The following is a 21,695-nucleotide window of genomic DNA, read 5'->3' as shown; positions in this document are numbered from 1 at the left end:
AAAGCAGAGAAATTCACTAATAGGCAAAAAAACCCTTGCGGCTTAAGAACGTACCTATAGCCAACAGATATTTCTATCAAACTTTAAAAAGCAGGGAAATTGGGCAGCTATGGTGAATACACCAGGGAAGCAGGAGACCTGACCTTCTCTCTAACATATTGTACTGCCCTACAAATTTGTCAAAATACAAACACAATTTGGGTTGGTGTTTCACAGTCCAATCCACTTGCTGTATAGCTTGGAAGAATTTGGTAACATGTGCCTTTGAGCATATGGTGAGTGGTGGCAACACCTGCCATCTCCAAAGATGGAGAATTACATTTTTGTATGTTTGTTGATGTTCTTCTTACTTTGCTTCTTGTCTGTGTTACTACTGTTTCTACAGAGAATCTAACCTAGAAAATTATATTTCCCTCATTATTCATCCTAGACATCTGTATCAAATTTATTTTTATTAATTTCAAAGTCTTTTTATTGGTCAATGTCATATGATGGCGAAGATAGCCTTTTGTGTTTCAAACTGGAGGTTATGTTCTGTTTCGGGTGCATTAACAGTTGAATCTGAAACTGCAGTTTGATGTAAAATCAGACTGATTACAATACTTTGCTACTTAAGCAATGACTCTAGCTGTTGGAAAAAATAAACTTGGCCAGCCCCAAGATGCATGTTTTCAGCCTGCTATGCTTAAATCACTGCACTTAAGGAAAGGTGGGCATGGTCAATTAAAAACATAGAGCACAGCTAGAATTTTGGTTGAATATATTTCACCTCTCACTGTTTTATCTTGTGCAAACTGAGATGCTCCTCACGTTCATTGGAAACTATTCTGCAGAATAGTCAGTGCCACTATTCCACAATTGTTTTTAGTTTTTTAGTGTTGCAAAGTGTTGCTATACTTCACATAGTCACAGAAACAGAAGCAAAAGAAAATGATTTACTATAGGAAGCTTCACTAAAATTGCAAAGAAAATCAAACATATTTAAAGTAACTATCTGAACTATATCAACTGTCTTAATATTGTTGCTTCCTCCCTGCTAAAACTAGATCAGCATAGCACATGCCTCCTTTCTATTATTTGGGCTGATTGCAAGTGTTTCCACCACTCACCATATGCTCAGAGGCACATGTTACCCAATTCTTCCAAGCTACACAGTGAAAAACCAACCCAAATTGGATTGGACTGTGAAAAACCAACCCAAATTGTGTTTGCATTTTGACAAATTTGTAGGGCAGTACATGAGAGCCAGTGTGGCGTAGTGGTTAAGGTGTTGGACTACAACCTGGGAGACCAGGGTTCAAATCCCCACACAGCCATGAAGCTCACTGGATGACCTTGAGCCAGTCACTGCCTCTGAGCCTCAGAGGAAGGCAATGGTAAACCACCTCTGAATACCGCTTACCATGAAAACCCTATTCATAGGGTTGCCCATAAGTCAGAATCGACCTGAAGGCAATCCATTTCCATTTCACAATATCTCAGAGAGGAGGTCAGGCCTCCTGCTTCCCTGGGGCATTCAGCTATAGCTGCCCAATTTCCCTGCTTTTTAAAGTTTGATAGAAATATCTGTTGGCTATAGGTACGTTCTTAAGCCTTAAGGTTTTTTGCCTGAGTCAGACAGTGTCTGACAGTCATCAGGATTTTCTGGTGGAAATGTCAGTTGCCAGAGAATGCAGATAACTTCACACATGCCATTAATGGTGTGTTTAATAATCCTATGCAAATGCTAAGAAGCACTTACTCAACTTCCTTTTAATGCAGCCTCCGGGACCAGACAACCTGTTTGTCAATTACCTGTCTAGGATCCACAGAGAAGAGGTAATGTACCGTAGTCTCCTTTTGACTGCTTATTCAGCTAACCCTCAGTCCTGATACTTATGTTCCATTTACATTCTCTTTGTTGGCAGGATTTCCAGTTCATTCTGAAAGGAGTGGCCCATCTACTCTCTAATCCACTGGTCCAAACCTACCTGCCAAACTCTACCAAAAAGATCCAGTTCCATCAGGAGCTTCTGGTTCTCTTCTGGAAACTCTGTGATTTCAACAAGGTGCATATCTGCTTGGTCTGCCAAAGAATCAAGGGATGATGGTGGTGGTGGGGTTTGTCACTGTAGCACTAAACTGAAAGATGCAGGGCGGGAGCATTAGGAAGAATAGTGCGATCTATTAGTATGGGCATTTCCTGAACTAGTGGCTGTTTGGGACATTATAGCCCTTGCTGATGCTGCTAATCCCTCCGTATGTTGTCGGACTTGCAGAGATCAGCATAGGCATCAACCCAGCCCTCATGAGCTCCAGGTGCCAAGCATGCTGTATCAGCACACCTGATACTAGAAAAGCCTCCATCAGAAAGCAACCTATAAGGGACAGATTTGCAATTATAGTGCCAGATGGTTTCTGATTTTCTCACATAATAGATAAAATTATTTGCAGAGCATGCTATTCATTATTCAAGACATTTAACATAAAAATAAGTGTGGGATTATCAGTGAAATCCTACTATGTCTGTTCAAAAGTAAGGCACGCACTTACTCCCAGGTAAGTGTGTACAGGATTGCAATCTTAATCTTATTTTTGTCCCACAAGACTCTCAGCCGGGCTCCTCAGACATGAAGCTACTAAAAACTGGCAGACACTTCTGAACTTGTGCAGGCTTTCCCCATCTCTGATGCAGTTTCATTGGAAGTAGCTTTGATTTGTCAGGCCACTGGCCACGTAGAGCAGATAAACTATGTGAACAAGTCCATTTTTTTTCCTTTTCAGAAATTTCTCTTCTTTGTGCTGAAGAGTAGTGATGTCCTAGACATCCTGGTGCCAATTCTCTTCTTCCTTAACGATGCCAGAGCAGATCAGTGTAAGTTTGGTCTTGTCTGTTATCAAAACTTGTGCTGAAAAGGCTTGCTTTTGCACTCATTCTGATTGGCTTTTCCTGTCATGCTGGAAATAACTCTGGAGACGTAACTGTAGTTGGGTCCAAGTCACCTGAAGTGATTGTGCTTAGAGAGAAGCCAGAAATTACCAGTCTGCGTTCATATAGCCATAGGTGCCATCACAAACAGCCTTTCCTGCTAATCTAAATTCAGTGCAATTGCAAATACAGTATTCCTGTACTGGTCAATTGGCGGCTGATTTGGGAACTGGTTTGGGATGGCTGGAAATCAAAGTTCAGTGTGTTACATTAGAATATGTTGTAGAGGCTGTCTGAGTGTCTTCCATTCACAGCATCCAGAGGCCAAACAAACTTAATCAAATGATACCCATGAATTATTTCCTTGCCTCTTAGATCATCAGCTTATAGAGAGTCTGCCTGTAGAAGCAAGAGAGCGTAGCTAGGGCAACACTAGATTAGACATGAGCAGTCAGATCACGCATACCTGCTTTTTGTATGTGTAAATTGGGGGGTTCAGGGTTTTTTCTTTTTCCTTAACATGACAAGAAGTATACAGATGAGTGGTGCTTAGCCATCTCTCACTCTACCTCACTAGAGTGCTTTTAAGCATTTTTCTCTTCAGCTCAGCTCCATTCCAGTATTTTAGCTGGGCTAGGGCACAAATACTGCAAGCAGTAGAGCACAGTGAGATAAGGCAAGAGAGGGTTTAGCTCCTCTCAGACATGTGGTTCTTTTTGTGCAAACAGGGCATCCAGCTACTCCCTGCTTTATGTATGAACAGGGCACACATGTAAATATATGTGGCTGCTCCATCACATCTGATTGAACCCTCACTCTCCTTTTTTCAGTGCCATTCTTGGAGTATATTCACAGCTTAAACGAGAATCAGCAGACATGCACTGCCCCTTGAAATATTCAGGACAGATAAAAGAAAGTACTTCTTAATGCAGTGCATAGCTAAGCTATAGAATTTACTCCCATAAAGTGATGGCCACCAACTTGGAGGGCTTTAAAAGAGTATGTGACAAATTTATGGAGGATAAGGGTATCAAAGGTTGCTAGCCATGATGGCTATGCTCTGCCTCCATAGTTGGAAGCAATATGCTTCTGAATACCAGTTGCTGAAAACCACAGGAGGGGAGAATGCTCTTATGCTCAGGTCCTGCTTGCATGTTTCCCACAGGTATCTGGTTGGCCACAGTGAGAACTGGTTACTGGATTAGATGGGCTACTGGCCTGATCCAGCAGGCTCTTCTTATATGTTCTTATACAGAAATATGGGAAGTTTCCTTTTACAGAGTCAGACCATTGGTCCATCTAGCTCAACAATGCTTACACTGACTGGCAGCAGCTCTCCAGGGTTTCAGACTGGGGTTTTACCCAGCTCTACCTGGAGATGTCAGGGATTGAACCAGATGCTCTACAACTGAGCTGTGGCCCTTCCCCTGTAAAACTGTTTGTGTGTCCAGCAGTGAAATGGGTACAGTAGGGCCCCACTCATATGGCCGGTTGGGTTCTAGACCCCCACTGGAAAGCGAAAACCACTGGAAAGCAGATCAGCTGAAGTGCGGGGGTCTGGAACCTAACCTGCTGATCCCACCAGAGGAGGAGAAGATCAGATCTTCCCCTCCTCGGGTGTGATCAGTTCCAGCGGGAGTCTGATCGTGCCAGAAGATCAGCTGTAGCTCCAGCCCCCCCTCCAGCTGATCGCCCTCCTGGCGCCGTATTGACAGAACACCAAAAAGCGGGGCGCCAAGAAGTGGGGCCCTACTGTACATTTTAACTTTAGTTCTTCTTTAGGGCTATTGCACTGAACAGTGGTAGAGTCCCTATAGAGGGAATTGTTCTACGCAGTTTTCACATTTGATCTTGCTTTATTTTTAACTTTTGGGTTACCTCCTTCAGTTCGTTGAGTGATTTAATGTCAACACTGTATTTCTTTTTACAGCTCGAGTTGGGCTTATGCATATTGGTGTCTTCATTCTGTTGCTGCTGAGTGGGGAGAGAAATTTTGGGGTTCGCCTGAACAAGCCGTATTCTGTCCGAGTACCAATGGATATCCCTGTATTTACAGGGACACATGCAGATCTTCTCATCATTGTAAGTGTTGCTGTTGCCAGAAGTGCGTATGTCTTCCTAATGGGGAAGAGTGTATTTTGGGAAAGATGGACAGGAAATATGTTAACTGCTTCATGATTGACTTGAATAATTTCAGATATTACATTTGCCCTTCAGTAGTAATGATAGCCACCACAGAAATAACATGTGCACCTTTTCACTGTCACTTTTATTCCATGCTCCAGGTCTTTCACAAAATCATCACCAGTGGGCATCAGCGGCTGCAGCCCCTTTTTGACTGTCTCCTTACTATCATTGTGAATGGTAAGCTGCTAGAGTCTATAGTGATACCCTCACTCAACTATTGAGATTAATGTTTAAATCGACTCCCTCCCCACCAAAAAAATGTTAGGTAGCAAAATAGTCCAGCAGCATTTCCCTTGGGACCCCAGGTAAGAACAGACAGTGGGCAATATCCAACTAAATAGCTCTGCTAGTACAGGCACTTTTGGCTGTCCAGCAGAACTTCCCCTCTATCTCCTCTCCCTGTGTGTCCCCTAAATCCGTTATGGGTTTTCCCCAACCTTACAGAACAGATTTTGGGGTGTGCGGAGGGAGGGAAGGGAAGTTCCCTTGCTCATCCAGAAGTGCTTGCGCTAGTGGAACTGTTCAGTTGGATACTGCCCAACGTATGCAGATGCTGTTTCTGGAAGTCTTCATTCTAGTTCTTTGGATGCTTTTGGAGATGACCGCTATGAATGGAACTGTTGGAAGTTGTCCATGGAGTTCTTTTGTGCATTTTCCTCAGTCTTACTTGAGAGACATCCTACATCTTGTCAGTCTTTGCAATGAGCATTGAAATAATTTTATATGGAGCTGATGCAGTTGTGCAATACTGCCTTTGCTGCAGTAGATGGCATTAGCTGTCTTTGCCAATAAGATGCACTTTTTGTTAAGAAGCTTAGAATAAGGATTTGTTCCATATTACAAAAGATTTGTAGATTTTTTTGTTTTTTCATATAGACTTAATGCTTTCTTTCTTTCTTTCTTTCTTTCTTTCTTTCTTTCTTTCTTTCTTTCTTTCTTTCTTTCTTTCTTTCTTTCTTTCTTTCTTTCTTTCTTTCTTTCTTTCTTTCTTTCTTTCTTTCTTTCTTTCTTTCTTTCTTTCTTTCTTTCTTTCTTTCTTTCTTTCTTTCTTCAGTACAGTTTTCTCCGGACAGTGCTTACAAATCTGTTAACAATTTTAACGGTTTTTAGAAATACAATTAGAGTATCTTAAGGGCTAAAATGTGTCTGATCAAATTTCCTTTATTTTAAAAGGCCCTTCCTCATGGAACGCATGTCCCTTATTTCAGAAGGTAACATATATTGAAGTTGGTGCAATCAGAAACTACAGTCTGCCATTCCCTTTATGAAATTGTTCATAAAAACCCTGAACTAGTTTTTAAGATATGAGCCATAGCACAATAAAGTTTCCTGCTGCAGCTGTTTTTAGAATAATAATAATCATTTATTTATACCCCGTCTTTTGGCCAAAGGCCCTCAAGGCAACTTACAAGTGTACACTTATTTACTTCAATTTAAGGGATCTGGAAAATTTCCAGTGAAAGAATCATACTTCCTATTATAAAATCCAACTTTTGGCTCTTACTTGCTCTATCCTAAAATACCATAGTTTTCTTTTTTCACAAAATACTGAACAGACTAGTAGGTACCTTCTCAGAACTCATATATTCTGCAAAGCCTTTGACTTGGTCCTTGCCCTCACCTGTAATTTAGGATTTGGAATAACACTTGTTCACATTCATCCTTTGCTATTTTTTGCCTCTTGTCTCTATTGCCGTCCCCCCACTGTCAACATTTAGATACATAACTTTAGATTTTTTTATTTGTGAACCTCTGTATAAAGGACCGTGTATGCTGAAGTTAAGGAACCTGAAATGGGAATTACTTGTTTCTCTAACTTTCTTTTTCCCTTCCTCCCAGTATCTCCATACTTGAAGTCTCTTTCCATGGTAGCTGCTAACAAATTGCTGCATTTGTTGGAAGCCTTTTCAACCACCTGGTTCCTCTTCTCCACTGTCCAGAACCACCACCTTGTCTTCTTTTTGCTGGAAGTTTTCAATAACATCATTCAGTATCAGTTTGATGGTGAGTAGCAGCTAAACAATAAGCCAGTCCTGTACCACATTCTGATAAATTACATCAAGAATGAACATGCCAGGAAATGTATTACTCTGGTATATAAACGGTATCATTTCTCCTAGTGGTCATGGGAATAATCAAACTTCCATCCTTCTCGATGTCCCAGATTTCCTGTCCCAAAGGCCAGATTCTACCTTTTTACTAATGTTTCACTAGAGCTTCCTTTCAAGAACTGCTGTGATTTACCATATGAATTATTCCCATCCTTCTGGTTTTTCTTTTCAAAACCTTGACAAAGAGAACTCTTTAAAAAAATAACCTGACTTAATAGCTTATTGATAGTTTTCAGCTTCTACTGGAAGGGCTATTTGTTCTGTAACACTGCTTGCTCACTTTATGGCACTTAATATATAAATGTATTGTCTTTTCTTCCCTTGGTCTTGTAAAACTTTTTGATGCATGTCACTGTAGCTTCCATGTTATAGATTGGGCAATAAAGCTGAGAGGCAGTGACAAGGCTAAAGTCTCAGTAAGTCATTAACCAAGCAAGGAAGCAGATTCAGGCCCTCTCAAATCCAGATCCTAAACATTGGATTGGATTGAATGGAATTACACTGTAATAAGTGTGTCAGTTGTGAGCAATAGAATTCCTTCTGTTTAACTTAAGTAAGTAATTTCTTGGCATTATCAGTTAGGGATCCTTTAGAAATTTATTCTGATAAAATACTGAAGCAGCCATAGTTATATTGCTACCGACAGTGCCATTTGCTCTTTGTTGGCCCAAAGACTTTTGTGCTTACCTAGTTGATGCAGATGGACCTCTTGTACAGAGTAACAACTCAAGAACTGTGCCGTTGCTCAGGGGGCAAATTTTGCTTCTAGAATTAAGAAAGGGAGAAAGTAGGGAGAGATGTTTTGATACAGAGCTGTAAGGAGCATAGGTTCTCTGGAGCTTCTATCACCTCATGACACCTCTGGCACCCTACTATGCTCATTTATAAGTCTCTTTCACTTTATTTTCCTTCCAAAGGAAAAGTGGCAGATTTTATCTGTGTGTTTTTCCCTCCTCCTATTTGTGTGGTTTCCTAGGCAATTCCAACTTAGTCTATGCCATTATTCGCAAGCGAAATGTGTTCCATCAGCTGGCTAATCTACCTACTGACTTGCAGTCCATCCAGAAAGCTTTGCAGCGCAAAAAGAAAGCTCCCGAACCTATATCTCGCACCAACTCTCAAGATGGGGCATCCATGGAAGGGTCTCGACCAGCTGCACCTGCTGAGCCCGGGACGTTAAAGGCCAGCTTAGTAGCAACTCCAGGTCAGTCAAACCTTTTTGTTGTATGGAGTCTTAAATAAGGTGTGAGTTGGTTCATTCTTTGATGTGTGGTTTGGATGGATGACAACAAGGATCTTGTAGAGAAAGAAGATAAACTCCATGGTTTGAAATGGTTAGCTCAGCCAGGATATTACCAATTTTTTGGTTAAATTGTGGGAATTCCTGTTTGCAATATTTTTCATGTTGAAGAATCTGCATTAAAAACAACTGAACACAGTTGACCAAAAAATTTGAAGGAATTTTGCTGCACTCATTTGAACTGGGCTGTTTTGTAGCTACCCACAAGCCATCAAATCCACACTTCCTGGTTTCCTAGATCCTAAGCTTAATTCTCTGTTGTCAAGGAATTGCCCACCCCATCATATCTCTCCTTTTTCTAGAAAGAGATGCATTCTGATCTTGAAAGAGTGAAGGGATAGAAATTTTATTTTATTTGTTTAACAAGATTTATATACTGCTTAATCATTAGTCTTTAAGCGGTTTACATAACACATACATTAAATTACTAATAAAGTCAGATGCTAAAACCAAGTTAGCCTAAAAATTTTCAAAATAAGATCAGTTTTAAAATACACATTGCAAAATAAAATTACATTTTAAAATACATGCCAAATCTATATATCTAGGTAAGCTTGTTTAAACAAAAACAAAAAGAATGTACTTAATAAAAAGACAAGTACTAGGGATTGTACTTTTTAGTCTAAGTTATGATATTGACCTCCTTGAGAAGTTTCTCAGTTTTGTCCTAACGCTGTCTCCCAAATTCAGGCATTGACAAACTCACAGAGAAATCCCAGGTGTCAGAGGATGGGACAATGCGCTCCCTAGAGCCAGAGTCCTCTCAGTCTCCAGCACAAGGCAGCCCCCCTGGCATTGTCAGTGACACAGAATCTTGGAGTGGGGTAAGGCTACATGCTGCTGTTGTGTCTGGGTACATTGTTTTATTATTTTCTAAATTTCTACAGGTAGTAGTTGCGAATACAGCTTCTAAATAATTTAGAACAGTGTCTCGTGCTATGCATGATGCAGTTTAAGGACATTGGGCTCATCCATGGTGGATTACTGTGTGTTTGGTGCTACTCGCATCTCCTTTAAATTGGCATGGTTCACGTGATGTTCCCGGCAAAATCATGCAGTTTTCCCCTTGTAAATCCATACTAACCCAATCCACTGATAATACAAAAAGGGAAGAAAAAGTCTTCACTCCTAGTTCTTGCAGATGCTTTGCTCCAGTGCTTTTAGGAGGGTGTGTCAATCGTTCCTCACTCCGCGCCCACTCCCTCCTCCTCCTTTTGTTCATTTTATTTCCTGTAGACTGACAAGCAACTTCTGGTTGCTTTCCTCCATTCTGCTGGCCTTTTTATATTGCTGCAAACTGTGCCATTATTTTCTTTTCCCCCTAACATGTGTGCAAAAGCATAACACTGCTCAAACAAAGATTTGTATTTCAGCTATATCCTATCAGGGAAAACATGTTATTCACACTTCTGCATTTTTTTTAAGAGGAACCTACTGCAGCTGGTAGAACAGACTGAGCATGCTTGGTCACCTAGCAGCCAGAGGGAGTGGAAATGTATAATTAGAGGGTGGGGCCACAAGGAAAAAGGGAGACTAATCCTCCCCAGAGGAATGCCTGCTTGTGTGAATCGGAAAAAGCAATTGGCAGCTAACTTTTGAGCAGTACTGCAGACGATGCAAATGAAAAGCAAAGATAAAAGAAGTGTATTTCGTATGAAAAAATGCTCCCGTGTAGATGACCCCATTGTTGCCCTTGGCATTAAATCCACTAATATCAAACCAAATGTATGTGCAGAAAATGAGGATTAGTTTATCCTGTTCTCTACAGAGACGTCAGTGGAATTTCAGACTCAGACTTTAAACTCTAGTTATTCTTTATCAGTGGAAAAAAATTAACAAGTATCTCTGCTTGACACATTGCTGTGTAGATTGAATGGAATTACGCTGCAATAAGCACATCAGTATGTCAGGTGTGGACAGTTGCAAATGATGTGGTTACATTCTCATGCTCTGGGAATGGGAGAGGACACAAGCAGGGCCCAAAGCAGGAATTTTTAAGAATTTATTTTTAGAAACTTTATTGGGGGTGTTTATGAGCTTACCATAAAATTATTGCAACCATAAATAATGTTGGAGTACATTTTCACTTTATGGCAAGAATAAATAAATCATAGAGGCAAAAAAGATAGTGAGATAAAGGTCATCTCATGCCTTGTTTGCTTCCAGGTAAACAATACTAAAAATTCTGTTCATCTAGAGATAAATTCCTTGTTTGTGAAAGTGAATGGTACCACTGAGGAGTTTCTGCAGCTACCCAGCTTTGAAGTACTTGGATGTGGATGCTAAACTATAGTTTTGTCCTACTGAGGCACTTTTATGGGGGCCTTAAGTGTGTACAGCACAGAGGACCTTTGACCACACAGGAAACGATGTGGGCTGAAGGCCTCATAACAGATTTAGTTCTTTATAGTTCTGTATAGTCACATCCATGATGCATGTAAAGACCCAGCTGCTAGATTTCTTCACCTTGGGGGCAATTCAAACCCCTGGCCAACAGAGGGGGGGTGTTAATGGAACAGTACAGCCACAGCTGCATCCACAGCCCCTCTGCTCATGCCATCCAGGGCAGAAGTCGGAAAACAAAATAATCTTTGCTGCACCAGCTCTCAGGCTGGTGCAGTGAAGAGGCCACATAATAGCACCAGGGTTGGCTTGGACTCCACTGGGTCCTGTGCTGTCTCAGATCTTCCCCCTCCCTACCCCCAAAACACCCTGTCTCTGGAGTTTCTTCTGACTACCCCCAATGGGAGTACTACCGGCAGTAGTTTCCACCACTGCTTTGGTGAGCACATTGGGACACTTCTTGCCGGTGGGGCTCCCCCACTGGTGAGGGCCAGTGGATCTGTGCAGGGCTGAGTGGAGGGACCCTCTACTTCATCCAACCCCCCTCCCCAGTACAGTGGATCAGGAGTTTGGATTGCTGTGCCCATCTGGAATTATTAATCCCAAATATGAAAAACTTCAAAAAAACCCTCCAGAATTAATGAAAAGGAATGTGTTGGAAAAACAGTTGCAGTTTGGCATTTCTTTGTATTTAGTTTCTTGTTCATGAGTCGTGCTCATGTGGTGCATTTACTTTTCATGCTTCATCCTCTGACTCTCATCTAAATAATATTTGAATTAGTCAGGTAGCAGTACAGGCAAGATGGTAAACAATGTGGTTGTGTCCTCTCCTTAGGAATCATCACAGCCCAAGCGGGATCGACGGCGTCTGTCCAGTGCATCATCAGTTGGGCAGTGGAATCCAACTCCTGAATGGGTGAGAAGCTGAGAACTACTGTTTAACTGTTAATAATTTTGATATTAATAGTTTTTTATTACATGTAGTGTGCAAGGTTCATTATAATTCTTGCTTCATTAAGCAATGAACAGAGCAATGAAGCGGGAATAGAAACTATAGTGATCTCTAATGAGGGGTGAAAAGTGTAGCACCTGCTTACTGCTTTGTGCAGTGCCTCTCTGCTCAGGCCTCAGTGGCAGCAATGGATGATGCTTCATCATTTTGGAAGAAGCACCCATTTCCCCCCATTTCATCAAGCCTGCTGTAAAAGGGTCAGGATGTGCATCTGCTCTGATGCACATAGCATTTTGCTTTATCTCTGTCTGTTACTTTAATCTTAATTGACTGGAAATAACGCCAGTTCAGATCCTGTTGAACCAGTAGGGAGGGCAAGGAGGAGGCTCTTATTAAGCATGTGTTATTCTGTCTGCCTGTGGAAAGGTAGATGGCTGTGTGCTAATTCTGAATGACAGAAGGATTTATCCCTGTTATCCCCATGGCCGTCTTTTCCCTGTAGATTGCCTTGTTTCTCCAAAACAAAGCATACACGCACATGTAATCTTCTTTCAGAAACATAAGATGTTCAGACCTGTGTGGTTATGTCTGAAAACATTCTGTTATAGATAATGAGTACAAGCACTTACAGAAATCCTGTCATGTCCTTTTGGCAGGCATATAGATTTAAAAAAAAACTTTTCATGGATTTGGAAATTCTTCTTGATTTTAGGTGCATGCCCCAATGTTTGTATTGAGATGCTAGATGCCTTCCCAGCAGTGCTGTCCTTCTAGGTTTTCTAGGAACTATATAATTGCCTTGCTTCATGTGCATTACTGTTCAAAGGTACCTAGATTGATATACTTGGCATATTCTGAACGAATACATTCGTCTGATTTAAGCTGTTCGAGCTGTTCAAAACCACTGATTTTATCTGCTAATACTTTCCTTTGTAGGTAGTATCTTGGAAGTCAAAGCTGCCTCTACAGACAATCATGCGGCTGTTACAGGTCTTGGTCCCCCAGGTAGAGAAGATTTGCATTGACAAGTAAGTGTCTAAGGTCTTCTGAATAAAGTTTTTTTGGGGAATTTGTAAAGTTACATGGATTTCCTTAATATGATTCTAAAGATGTCATTCATTACTGTAGTGATCAGGATGTACCCTCTATTCACATTTTTGTAGGAGATGGAAGAGGATCCTTTTTAGTTCTGGGGGTTGATTGGAGTTTCAGTGATATCAAATTTGGAAATAATTAGCCAAATGCACTCCCATACATCAGGGAGATGACTATATTTATATATGTATGTATCCCGCTCTTCCTCCCAGCAGGCTAAAATCCATGGGCCTCATTTAGTCAGAGGCAGCATGCTTCTGAAAACCAGTTGCTGGAAGCCTCAGGAGGGGAGAGTGTTCTTGCACTCGGGTCCTGCTTGCGGGCTTCCCCCAGGCACCTGGTTGGCCACTGTGAGAACAGGATGCTGGACTAGATGGGCCACTGGCCTGATCCAGCAGGCTCTTCTTATGTTCTTATGTTCTTATGTTTTGTCCTGATTATCAACCGTCTTGGTGCATTTGTACATATGGGGATCTGCACTTGCACAAGCCCAGTTTTGAGAATCTTCAAGAGATCTTATGAGAACTACCATCCGCAAACCCGTCTGTCAGGATAGACTTTTTTCCCGCTAGTGCGTGGGAAGAACATCTTTCTGCTAAAAACTTCTAACTGCTGCAATAATATCAGTTTATTTGTTCATCTCCTTGTACAAGTCTTAAGATCATTTCCAGTAAGAGACAGTTCAAATACAAACTTTTCATAAAAAGCTACAAGCATGATAATAAATTATAAAAGTAATCATATACTACCGCTTAGGCAATAATCATAAATTCCACATCCTCCAACAACATCAGCATGAATACCATTAAATTGTAACTCGCAACAACTCAGGGAAGCTCTCTGAAGTCTCTTAAGCTGATCTTCTCCTTGGATGGAGAGTTTTATTTTCCCCACCTCACTTTATTTTCTTTAGTACCATTTCAGATAGTGTATGGAGTCTATTTATTTTCCCCACCTCACTTTATTTTCTTTAGTACCATTTCAGATAGTGTATGGAGTCTGCATTTGAATTTTCTTAGGATCTGTCCTCCCTTTCTTTTCCATGCGTCAATGGATTGTTTAACAGGGTGGTTTAAGAAGTGCAGAACTTTATGGGGTAACTCCCTGATAGTTAACTGGTTTCACTGAGAGAGGCAGTAAGTTGCAGCATGGTAATGATTCCAGGTGACACTTCAAACAGGAGCAGTTTCGAACTCTGTTATTGTACTAATTAAATACACTGATGAAACTATATCAGGCTGATATCTCAAGCATAATTTGTAATATTACTGTGCAGTATTCCTTATTCATAAATATCATTTCCTAAAATCAAATTATGAGCTAATAAACATGAGTGTTGTGGTCCTGCTAATATTAAAAATGCTTGTCTAATCAATTTATTAACAGGAAAATCTGTAAAGGTGTGGGTAAACTCTTCATCTAACTAAAGTTGAAATTCTCAGAACCAAAGCAACCTGTTACGTTGGAGCTCCCAACATAATTTTCTGTTGTGAAATTAGCCATGGGGCCAGATCCAGTTTTAGCTTTGAACTGCAAGGGGAGTTGGTGGAGTGCTCCCCATTCAGATCACCCCCATACCCGAGTAACTATTAGCTGTGGAGGGGGAAGTGTGCTCATTTAAAATGTTTGAGCCCACAAGTTTAACTTTCTGCAGCTAAATAGCAGCTCTGAGGGTGGGGGGATCTGGACTGGAGCTGTGGGAAAGGAAAAAGGGCTAGACTAGGGGAGGGGAACCTTTTTGGCTCCAGGGCCCAGACATTTATCTGGCCCTACCCCGCAGGCCAACCTTGCCAGTTGGGTGGGGCAATACAGCTAATTGCATGAAGTCACTCCGGCATCACATGATTGATAGCTGGGTTGCCCTGCCCACTGTCAAAATCCCTTCCACTTGCACAGCCTGCATCATGCCCCCCCTTTCAAGCTCTGCAATCAGAGTTTGAAAGGGGGGTGCGGGGCAGGCTTGGAAAGCCCACCCTCCCTGATCCTTTCAACTTTCAAAAAGGATCATAATGAAGCGGACTTTGCAAAGCAAGCAGACAGGATTTTTATTCTTCATTGCTATGCGATGGAGCAGTCCCTGCCAGAGCCAATGCCTGCTTCCAGACATTGGCTCTGGCAGGACTGCTCTGTTGTGCAGCAGTGAAGAAACAGGTGCTTGTTTTGCAGCACTGTTTGCAGCAGTCTCCCATGCCCTTTAAAGATTCTTCCAGCAATCATTTAAGGGGCAGGGGGAGACTACTTCAGACAGCGCTTCCTTGGACCACTCTCTCTTTGCATCAGCCGATGCTGGGGATGGGGGGGTCCCGTTTAGCGCTGAGTTCAGGTGTGTGAGAGAGCTCCCTGCGGGAACTCTCTTGCACACCCGGACAGGTCTCTAATCCTTGCTGAAGTGGTGAGCAGGGATCAAGGGTGTAGTCATCCGGGGTCACGGAGGGGCCTAGACCCCCTACTTTTTTGGGAGCAGGGGCCCAGCCAGGTCTCATGTGTGAGCCAGTCAACATGAAAGGGAAGTGTGTTAGTCACTGAGAAGAGTCCTTGTCCTTTTTTGCTGATTGGAGCCAGAGTGAAATGAGGCGAGTCAGCCACTAAGAAGGCTCTTCTCAGTAGCTAACACACAGTCTCCCCTTTCAAGCTGATTGGCTCCTAGGGATGTTTGTTGTAGTGAAGGACAGCAAGGGAGATGAGGGAAAGTGGAAAAGGGGGCACGACATGCTATCATGAAGAGATCCTGGACTTCTGAATTTGCCACTACACTATTGGCAGAGATTAACTCCTTCCACCTTGGCTGTGTGAACTTTCACGGCCAAAGCAGGATTAAATCCTGTCCTCTTGCCCATCAGCTGACATCACTAGTGATGTCAGTTGGTGGGCAGGCGGGTGTGGGTGGGCAGCTGATGGGGGAAATGGCTTCAGGGGCCAAATTGGACCTTTGGGGGCCATGATTAGCCCAGAGACTGGACATTCCCAACCCCGGCTTAGACCATCATTCCCTGAGACTGATCTGAATTTGAAATATGTAGTTGCTTTTGGAAAAAAAGAACATTACCTTGGAAGCTCCAAAGTTGTGTGTGGCCTATTGTAAAATCAAGCTCAAGCCAATATACTGGTGTCTTTCAGAAGGAAATGACTGAACACTTTGATACATTCTGTAGGGATTCCGTAGAGTTTTAGAGAATTCCTGATGCTCTTTCATATTACTCTTGTCTATGGAACTTAAGTGCATGCACATTAAGAGAAGTCAAATCCATGTCATGTTTCAGCATGTGTTCCCTCTCTCCAGGGGCCTCACAGATGAGTCTGAGATTCTGAAGTTCTTGCAGCATGGCACGCTGGTGGGGCTACTTCCTGTCCCTCATCCCATCCTGATCCGCAAATACCAGGCTAACTCTGGTACTGCTATGTGGTTCCGCACTTATATGTGGGGAGTTATTTATTTGAGGTAAGTCAGCTGGAAGCAATACTACTACTACAACCATTTCACTACCACCATGACCTCCATCATCAATAGCGTGTTGGTGAGGAGTGGACTACCTTGTTATAAGTTAAATGGCTAGGTCTAGAGACTGCCTGCATACCATGAGGGGGAGCAATGCTGCTAATTGTACATTTTAAGCAGATAATTTTATATTATGTATGTACTAGATGTACATACATAATATAAAATTATCTGCATAAAATGTAAAAGAGCCAGTGTGGCATAATGGTTAGAGTGCTGGACTACAACCTGGGAGACCAGGGTTTGAATCCTTGCACGGCCATGAAGCTCACTGGGTGACTTTGGGCCAGTCACTGCCTCTCAGCCTCAGAGGAAGGCAATGGTAAACCTCCTCTGAATACCACTTACCATGAAAACCCTTTTCGTAGGGTTGCCATAAGTCGGAATCGACTTGAAGACAGTCCATTTCATGTAGTAGATGTCAGTCCATTGATGCTGATCCTATTATGCTGTTACTTTCTGTGAAAACCACGTGAACTATGTTGTTAGATTCTGTATATGGAATGGCATTTCATTTTCAGTAAAGAGTCTTTTTTTAGCAACTGAGGGTAATGTGCATTTTGGATCGAAATGAATTGGCCTTGGGAGTTTGAAAAAAACGTTTTTAAAAGGACATTTTGAAAATAATTTTTATGTACTGGAAATAGAAAGGGAGAACAATTTTTCACTAGATACACTGAAAATGGCATGAAAAGCATTGGATTTAAGCAGGGCCGGTGCCAGGCATGCTGGGGCCCTGGCACACACACGCACGCACGGCCCACCTACTTGTCTCGTCTTTTGTGGCTGCACATGCTGTGCGCGCAGGGCTGCCATTAACCAAGATGGCAGCCGAGGTTTCCCTAAGGGGCTGAAGCCTCCGTCGCCATCTTGGTTGATGGCATGCATGGTGCTATGCACACACATCCCTGCCATGTTATCTTTTCGGCGCCAGGTAAAGACCTACCTCTTCGCCCAGGCATTTTAAAAATTTTAAAATTTGAATTGAAAATTGAAAATTTTTAATTATGTTTTATTGTGTATTGTATTTACATCCACTTGTATTTTAACCTGTTTTATTATGCTGTACACCGCCCTGGGAGCTTATTGCTATAGGGCGGTCTAAAAATGTAATTAAATAAATAAATAAATAAATAATCCTCCAAGATTGCAGTAGGGGCATCAGCATCTTAGGAAAACCTCGGCTGCCTTCTTAGCTAATGGTGGCCCTGTGTGTGCAGCTGCAAAAGACAGGTAGGTGGAGCAAGCAAATGGGTGGGTAGCTTGCAACTCCCTCCCTGAGATTCACGGCACCCACCCTGCCACGGATCGCAGAAGAGTGCTACTCCTCCCCTCAGCCAGGGGCCTCCCTTTGGCACCAGCCCTGGATTTAAGATACAAGGAAAATTTAAGGGAAATTTCATAATGGGTCACGCTGCCTTGGGGAGATGAAAAATCCTTCATGCAGTGAGAGGATGAGCGAGCATCTCCTGAGGAGTCCTAAGCATATCTTTATTCATTGGGCTCTTAAAGTGGTATACAAACAAAGGTAAAATAATCAATGGAATGAAAAAGGAAATATTAAATAACATTCAGTAGTGCTAACCAGTAATCAAGGCAGTCCAAAAGGGTTATCATGGTTGGTGATATCAAAAGCTGCTGAGATATCTAGTAGAACTAAAAGGTTCACACTCCCCCGTCCAGTTCCGTCCATAGATAGTCCACCAGGGTGGCCAAGGCCATCTTGGTCCTAAAACTAGGTTGGAAACATAGCTGAGAAGGTCCCAGTTAATCAGTGTTATTTAGGAAATACCTGGAGTTGGGCAGCTACTACATGCTCAAGCACCTTGTCCAGAAATGGAATGTTAGAAACAGAACAGCAGTTATCCAACATTGTGAGTGTAAAGATAACTTCTCCAGATACAGTCTTGTCACCCCTTCCTTCAAAACTGTTATCTTGTCCTCTTGCATGGAACCATTTATGCTCTCCTCCACCAATCTAGCCTGTGTTCCTCCCACTCCTTTATCAGCCAGCATGGAAAAGGGTTAAGAGTGCAAGTGGTTAGCCTTGCATTTTTAACAATCCTGTCCATATCCTTAAGTTGCACAAGTTGAACACCAACAGGCGAGCAGAAACTGTATCCATGGGGCAAGAAGAAGAAAAGTTAGGTGGTTTATTTAAATTAATGATTTTATTATAAGACTAGGGGCTGTGCCCCTGTTTATTTCACTCACTAACACCGCCTGCTGTCGCCAGCCCACCCCCTCCACCCCATTGGTCACCAGCCCGCCCTCCCCCCTACGGGTCTCCTGCCCACCAAGGGGCACCACTAGGTGCCTTGCTCGCTTCTGCTACTGCCCCATTTGCTCACTCACGTGGACGCTGCTGTTGCTGTCGCCGGAACCAGGTGACCTGTGTGTTGTTGCTGCTGCTGCTGGTGCTGCCACCAGGCGACTTGCATGACAGTGTTAGGCACTTCATGCAAATGGTGACACCGGTGCCGGCTCGCAGCATCATGCTACATATGAACGCTTCTGTGTAGACGTAAGCCTGTGCCGAAGAGTGTCGCATGACACTTGCAAAAATATTACAAAAATAGTACATAGGAAGATAGCACTGGGGAACCTCCAGCCTGCAGGCATAACTAGGCCTGGCAGAGGTCCCAATTTGGCCAGTGAGACAGTTTTTTTACATTTACTATATGATGTCAGGTATGGGAGAGGCAAAAATGGAATGAAATAATTGTTTCTTGGCAAGTTGGGCTTGTATTGTATGCTTTTTTAAAATTTGGCCCCAAATGCAAGTCCTACCCGAATTGTTCCACTTGGAAGCTCCCAATTGCAACTGATTCCTGCCCAAAGTGAGGCCTGAAGTCTGTGTTGATCAGCTGATTGGCAGTGACTACAAGCCCCTTTTGGATTAGATGGGATCTTCCATTGCAGTGTGGCTTGAATTCAAGCTGTACTGCAGTGAGAGATATAAAATTTCCAGAAATTTTGAAGCCATGGAAAAAAACCAGTTTTTTAAAGAAAAAACAGAAGTTTTTGAAAAAATGGAAAAAATGCAATATTAGCACTTTTTACAGATTGAAAGTCACTTTGTTACTTCAGAAACATAAAATGAAATTATGTACAAGTTGGTTTGGCATAAAATTATCACATTTGGTATATTAAAAGTACATTTTATTCAAACAATTATTACAAATTGAATTTACTTTTTTAAATTTTTACTTTTTTTGTAACAAATGGATCTACAAGGTCTTGAACTGTAAGGAACACCTGAACCGTAAGGAATCTTTTTTGTTTTGCCAGTTTATGAGGAGCAGGCAAAAATGTTTTTAAAAAACTAGAAGAAACCATCAACATTAATAACAAAGAAAATTATTTATGTCGTCTCTAGTCCTCCACAGTGTCAAGCAGACATAAAGCATCCATTCCCATAAAAAGGACTGAGAAAAAGGGGGGGACTAAGATTCAATGAAACATTTTATTCATCATGCTAAAATAAAACATTCCATAATCCATTTTTTCTTCATTTTTTCAATTTTTCCAAATTTTTGGAGAAAGGAGAGGCTTCGGGTTTTTTCCCCTGGGCCTTCACATCTCTAACTGCAGTGAAGGAACAAGTCACTTGATGTCATGATGATACCATGCAACTGACAGGTGGGAGGCCCAGATCATTTGTCAGAGTGTTCTACTGGGGATGGGAGTCCTTGGGATCCAGCCCACCCGGCTGAAAACGTTCCTCACCCCTGAGATAAGACAAAATAACAGCCCTTTTGGATCAGAGCAAAGGCCTTTCTAGTCCACTATCCTCCTCACAGTGGCCAATGAGAAGACCTCAAGTAGGACCTGAGTGTAACAGCACGCTCCCCAGTTGGAATCCCCAAATACTGGTATACAGAGGCCACATTTTTAACAAGATAGCGAAATGCAAATTGCCCATCCTGGTAGCATAGAAAGTATAAGAATACAGTGAATGAACTTGCAATTTTTATAATTGTATAAGAACTGTGGACAGTTTATTATAGTATAGAAATTATTATCTCCACCCTATCTTAATTTCACGTACAGTAGGGCCCCACTCATACGGCGGGTTATGTTGCAGATCCCCGCTGTAAAGCGGAACCCATTGAATAGAATGGCGTGTGATGCCTGAAAACCGCCATAAAAGCGGAACAAGCGCCGCATGAGTGGGGCTTTAGTCTAATTGCGTCTAATTGAGACCACTGTATTAGTGAATCGCTGTAAAGCGGGGCCTTACTGTATAAGCATATTGGAGCAAAAAATCTTTATTTCACACATGCACTCATGGGGTCTGAACTGGCGGTAACTGGCCAGGAACAAGACCTTGGGTTCAGAGTGGATAGCTCGATGAAGATGTTGACCAAGTGTGCGACAGCTGTGTAAAAAGGCAAATTCCATGCTAGGGATCATTAGGAAAAGGTATCAGAAATAAAACTGCTGATATCATAATGCTGTTATATAAATCTTTTGGTGTGGCCGCATTTGGAATTCTGGTCGCCTCACCTCAAAAAGGATACTGTAGATCTTGAAGGTTCAGAAAAGAGCATTCCAAACGATCAAGGGGAAAGGTTGCAGCATTTGGGCCTTTTTAGTTCAGAGAAAAGATGAGTAAGACGTGACATGATAGTGTATAATGGAGAAAATGAATAGAGAAAAGTTTTTCTCCCTCTCTCATAACACTAGAACTTGTGGACATCCGATGAAGCTTAATGGTGGAAAATTCAGGACCAACAAAAGAAAGCACTTTTTCCCCACACAGAGCATATTTATACTATGGAGCTTGTTCCCATAAGGAACAGTGATGACCACTGACTTGGATGGCTTTAAAAGAGGATTAGACAAATTTGTGGAAGATAAGGCTATCAGAGGCTACTAACCATGATGGCTGTGCTCTGCATCCATAGTCAGAGGTAATATGCTTCCAAATCCCAGGAGGTAAGAGTGCTCTTTGCGCTCAGGTCCTGCTTGCGGGCTTCCATGAGCGACTGGTTGGCCGCTGTAAGAACAGGAAGCTGGACTAGATGGGCCATTGGCCTGACCCAGCAAGCTCTTCTTATGTACCTGGGTAGAAATAATTGTTTCAGTGCAACTTTCTGCATGCATGGACATGTCATGGTGACAAATAGACCTTTTCACAGTTTTTATGATATGTTACATAGATTACAAGCTGGTCTGAGGAGTTGAAGTGGCATAGAAAAGATATAATGTAAGATGCCTGCGGTGAGTTAATATAGGCACAAATTATCAATCTTTGGATGATCAGCATTACTTAGCTGATTTGTTAACATTTTTCCTGT

General features: G+C 42.1%; 1 protein-coding gene across 1 annotated transcript in view; it reads left to right on the top strand.

Annotated features, from left to right (window-relative positions):
• The window catches only part of HID1 (HID1 domain containing), a 60,369-nt gene that overhangs the window by 33,940 nt on the left and 4,734 nt on the right, over nucleotides 1-21,695 (top strand). The window contains exons 8-18 of the mRNA XM_061616111.1: nucleotides 1,762-1,818; nucleotides 1,908-2,048; nucleotides 2,764-2,854; nucleotides 4,839-4,990; nucleotides 5,194-5,272; nucleotides 6,935-7,099; nucleotides 8,183-8,410; nucleotides 9,197-9,330; nucleotides 11,685-11,765; nucleotides 12,738-12,829; nucleotides 16,177-16,335. Of these exons, the coding sequence (XP_061472095.1) occupies nucleotides 1,762-1,818; nucleotides 1,908-2,048; nucleotides 2,764-2,854; nucleotides 4,839-4,990; nucleotides 5,194-5,272; nucleotides 6,935-7,099; nucleotides 8,183-8,410; nucleotides 9,197-9,330; nucleotides 11,685-11,765; nucleotides 12,738-12,829; nucleotides 16,177-16,335 (1,379 nt within the window). The remainder of the gene's footprint in view (nucleotides 1-1,761; nucleotides 1,819-1,907; nucleotides 2,049-2,763; nucleotides 2,855-4,838; nucleotides 4,991-5,193; nucleotides 5,273-6,934; nucleotides 7,100-8,182; nucleotides 8,411-9,196; nucleotides 9,331-11,684; nucleotides 11,766-12,737; nucleotides 12,830-16,176; nucleotides 16,336-21,695) is intronic.

This window comes from Rhineura floridana, chromosome 3 (assembly GCF_030035675.1).
Source record: "Rhineura floridana isolate rRhiFlo1 chromosome 3, rRhiFlo1.hap2, whole genome shotgun sequence".
NCBI classification, from domain to species: Eukaryota; Metazoa; Chordata; class Lepidosauria; order Squamata; family Rhineuridae; genus Rhineura; species Rhineura floridana.
Note: the sequence above shows the minus strand (reverse complement) of the source record. Positions and strands in the feature narration are given on the sequence as shown.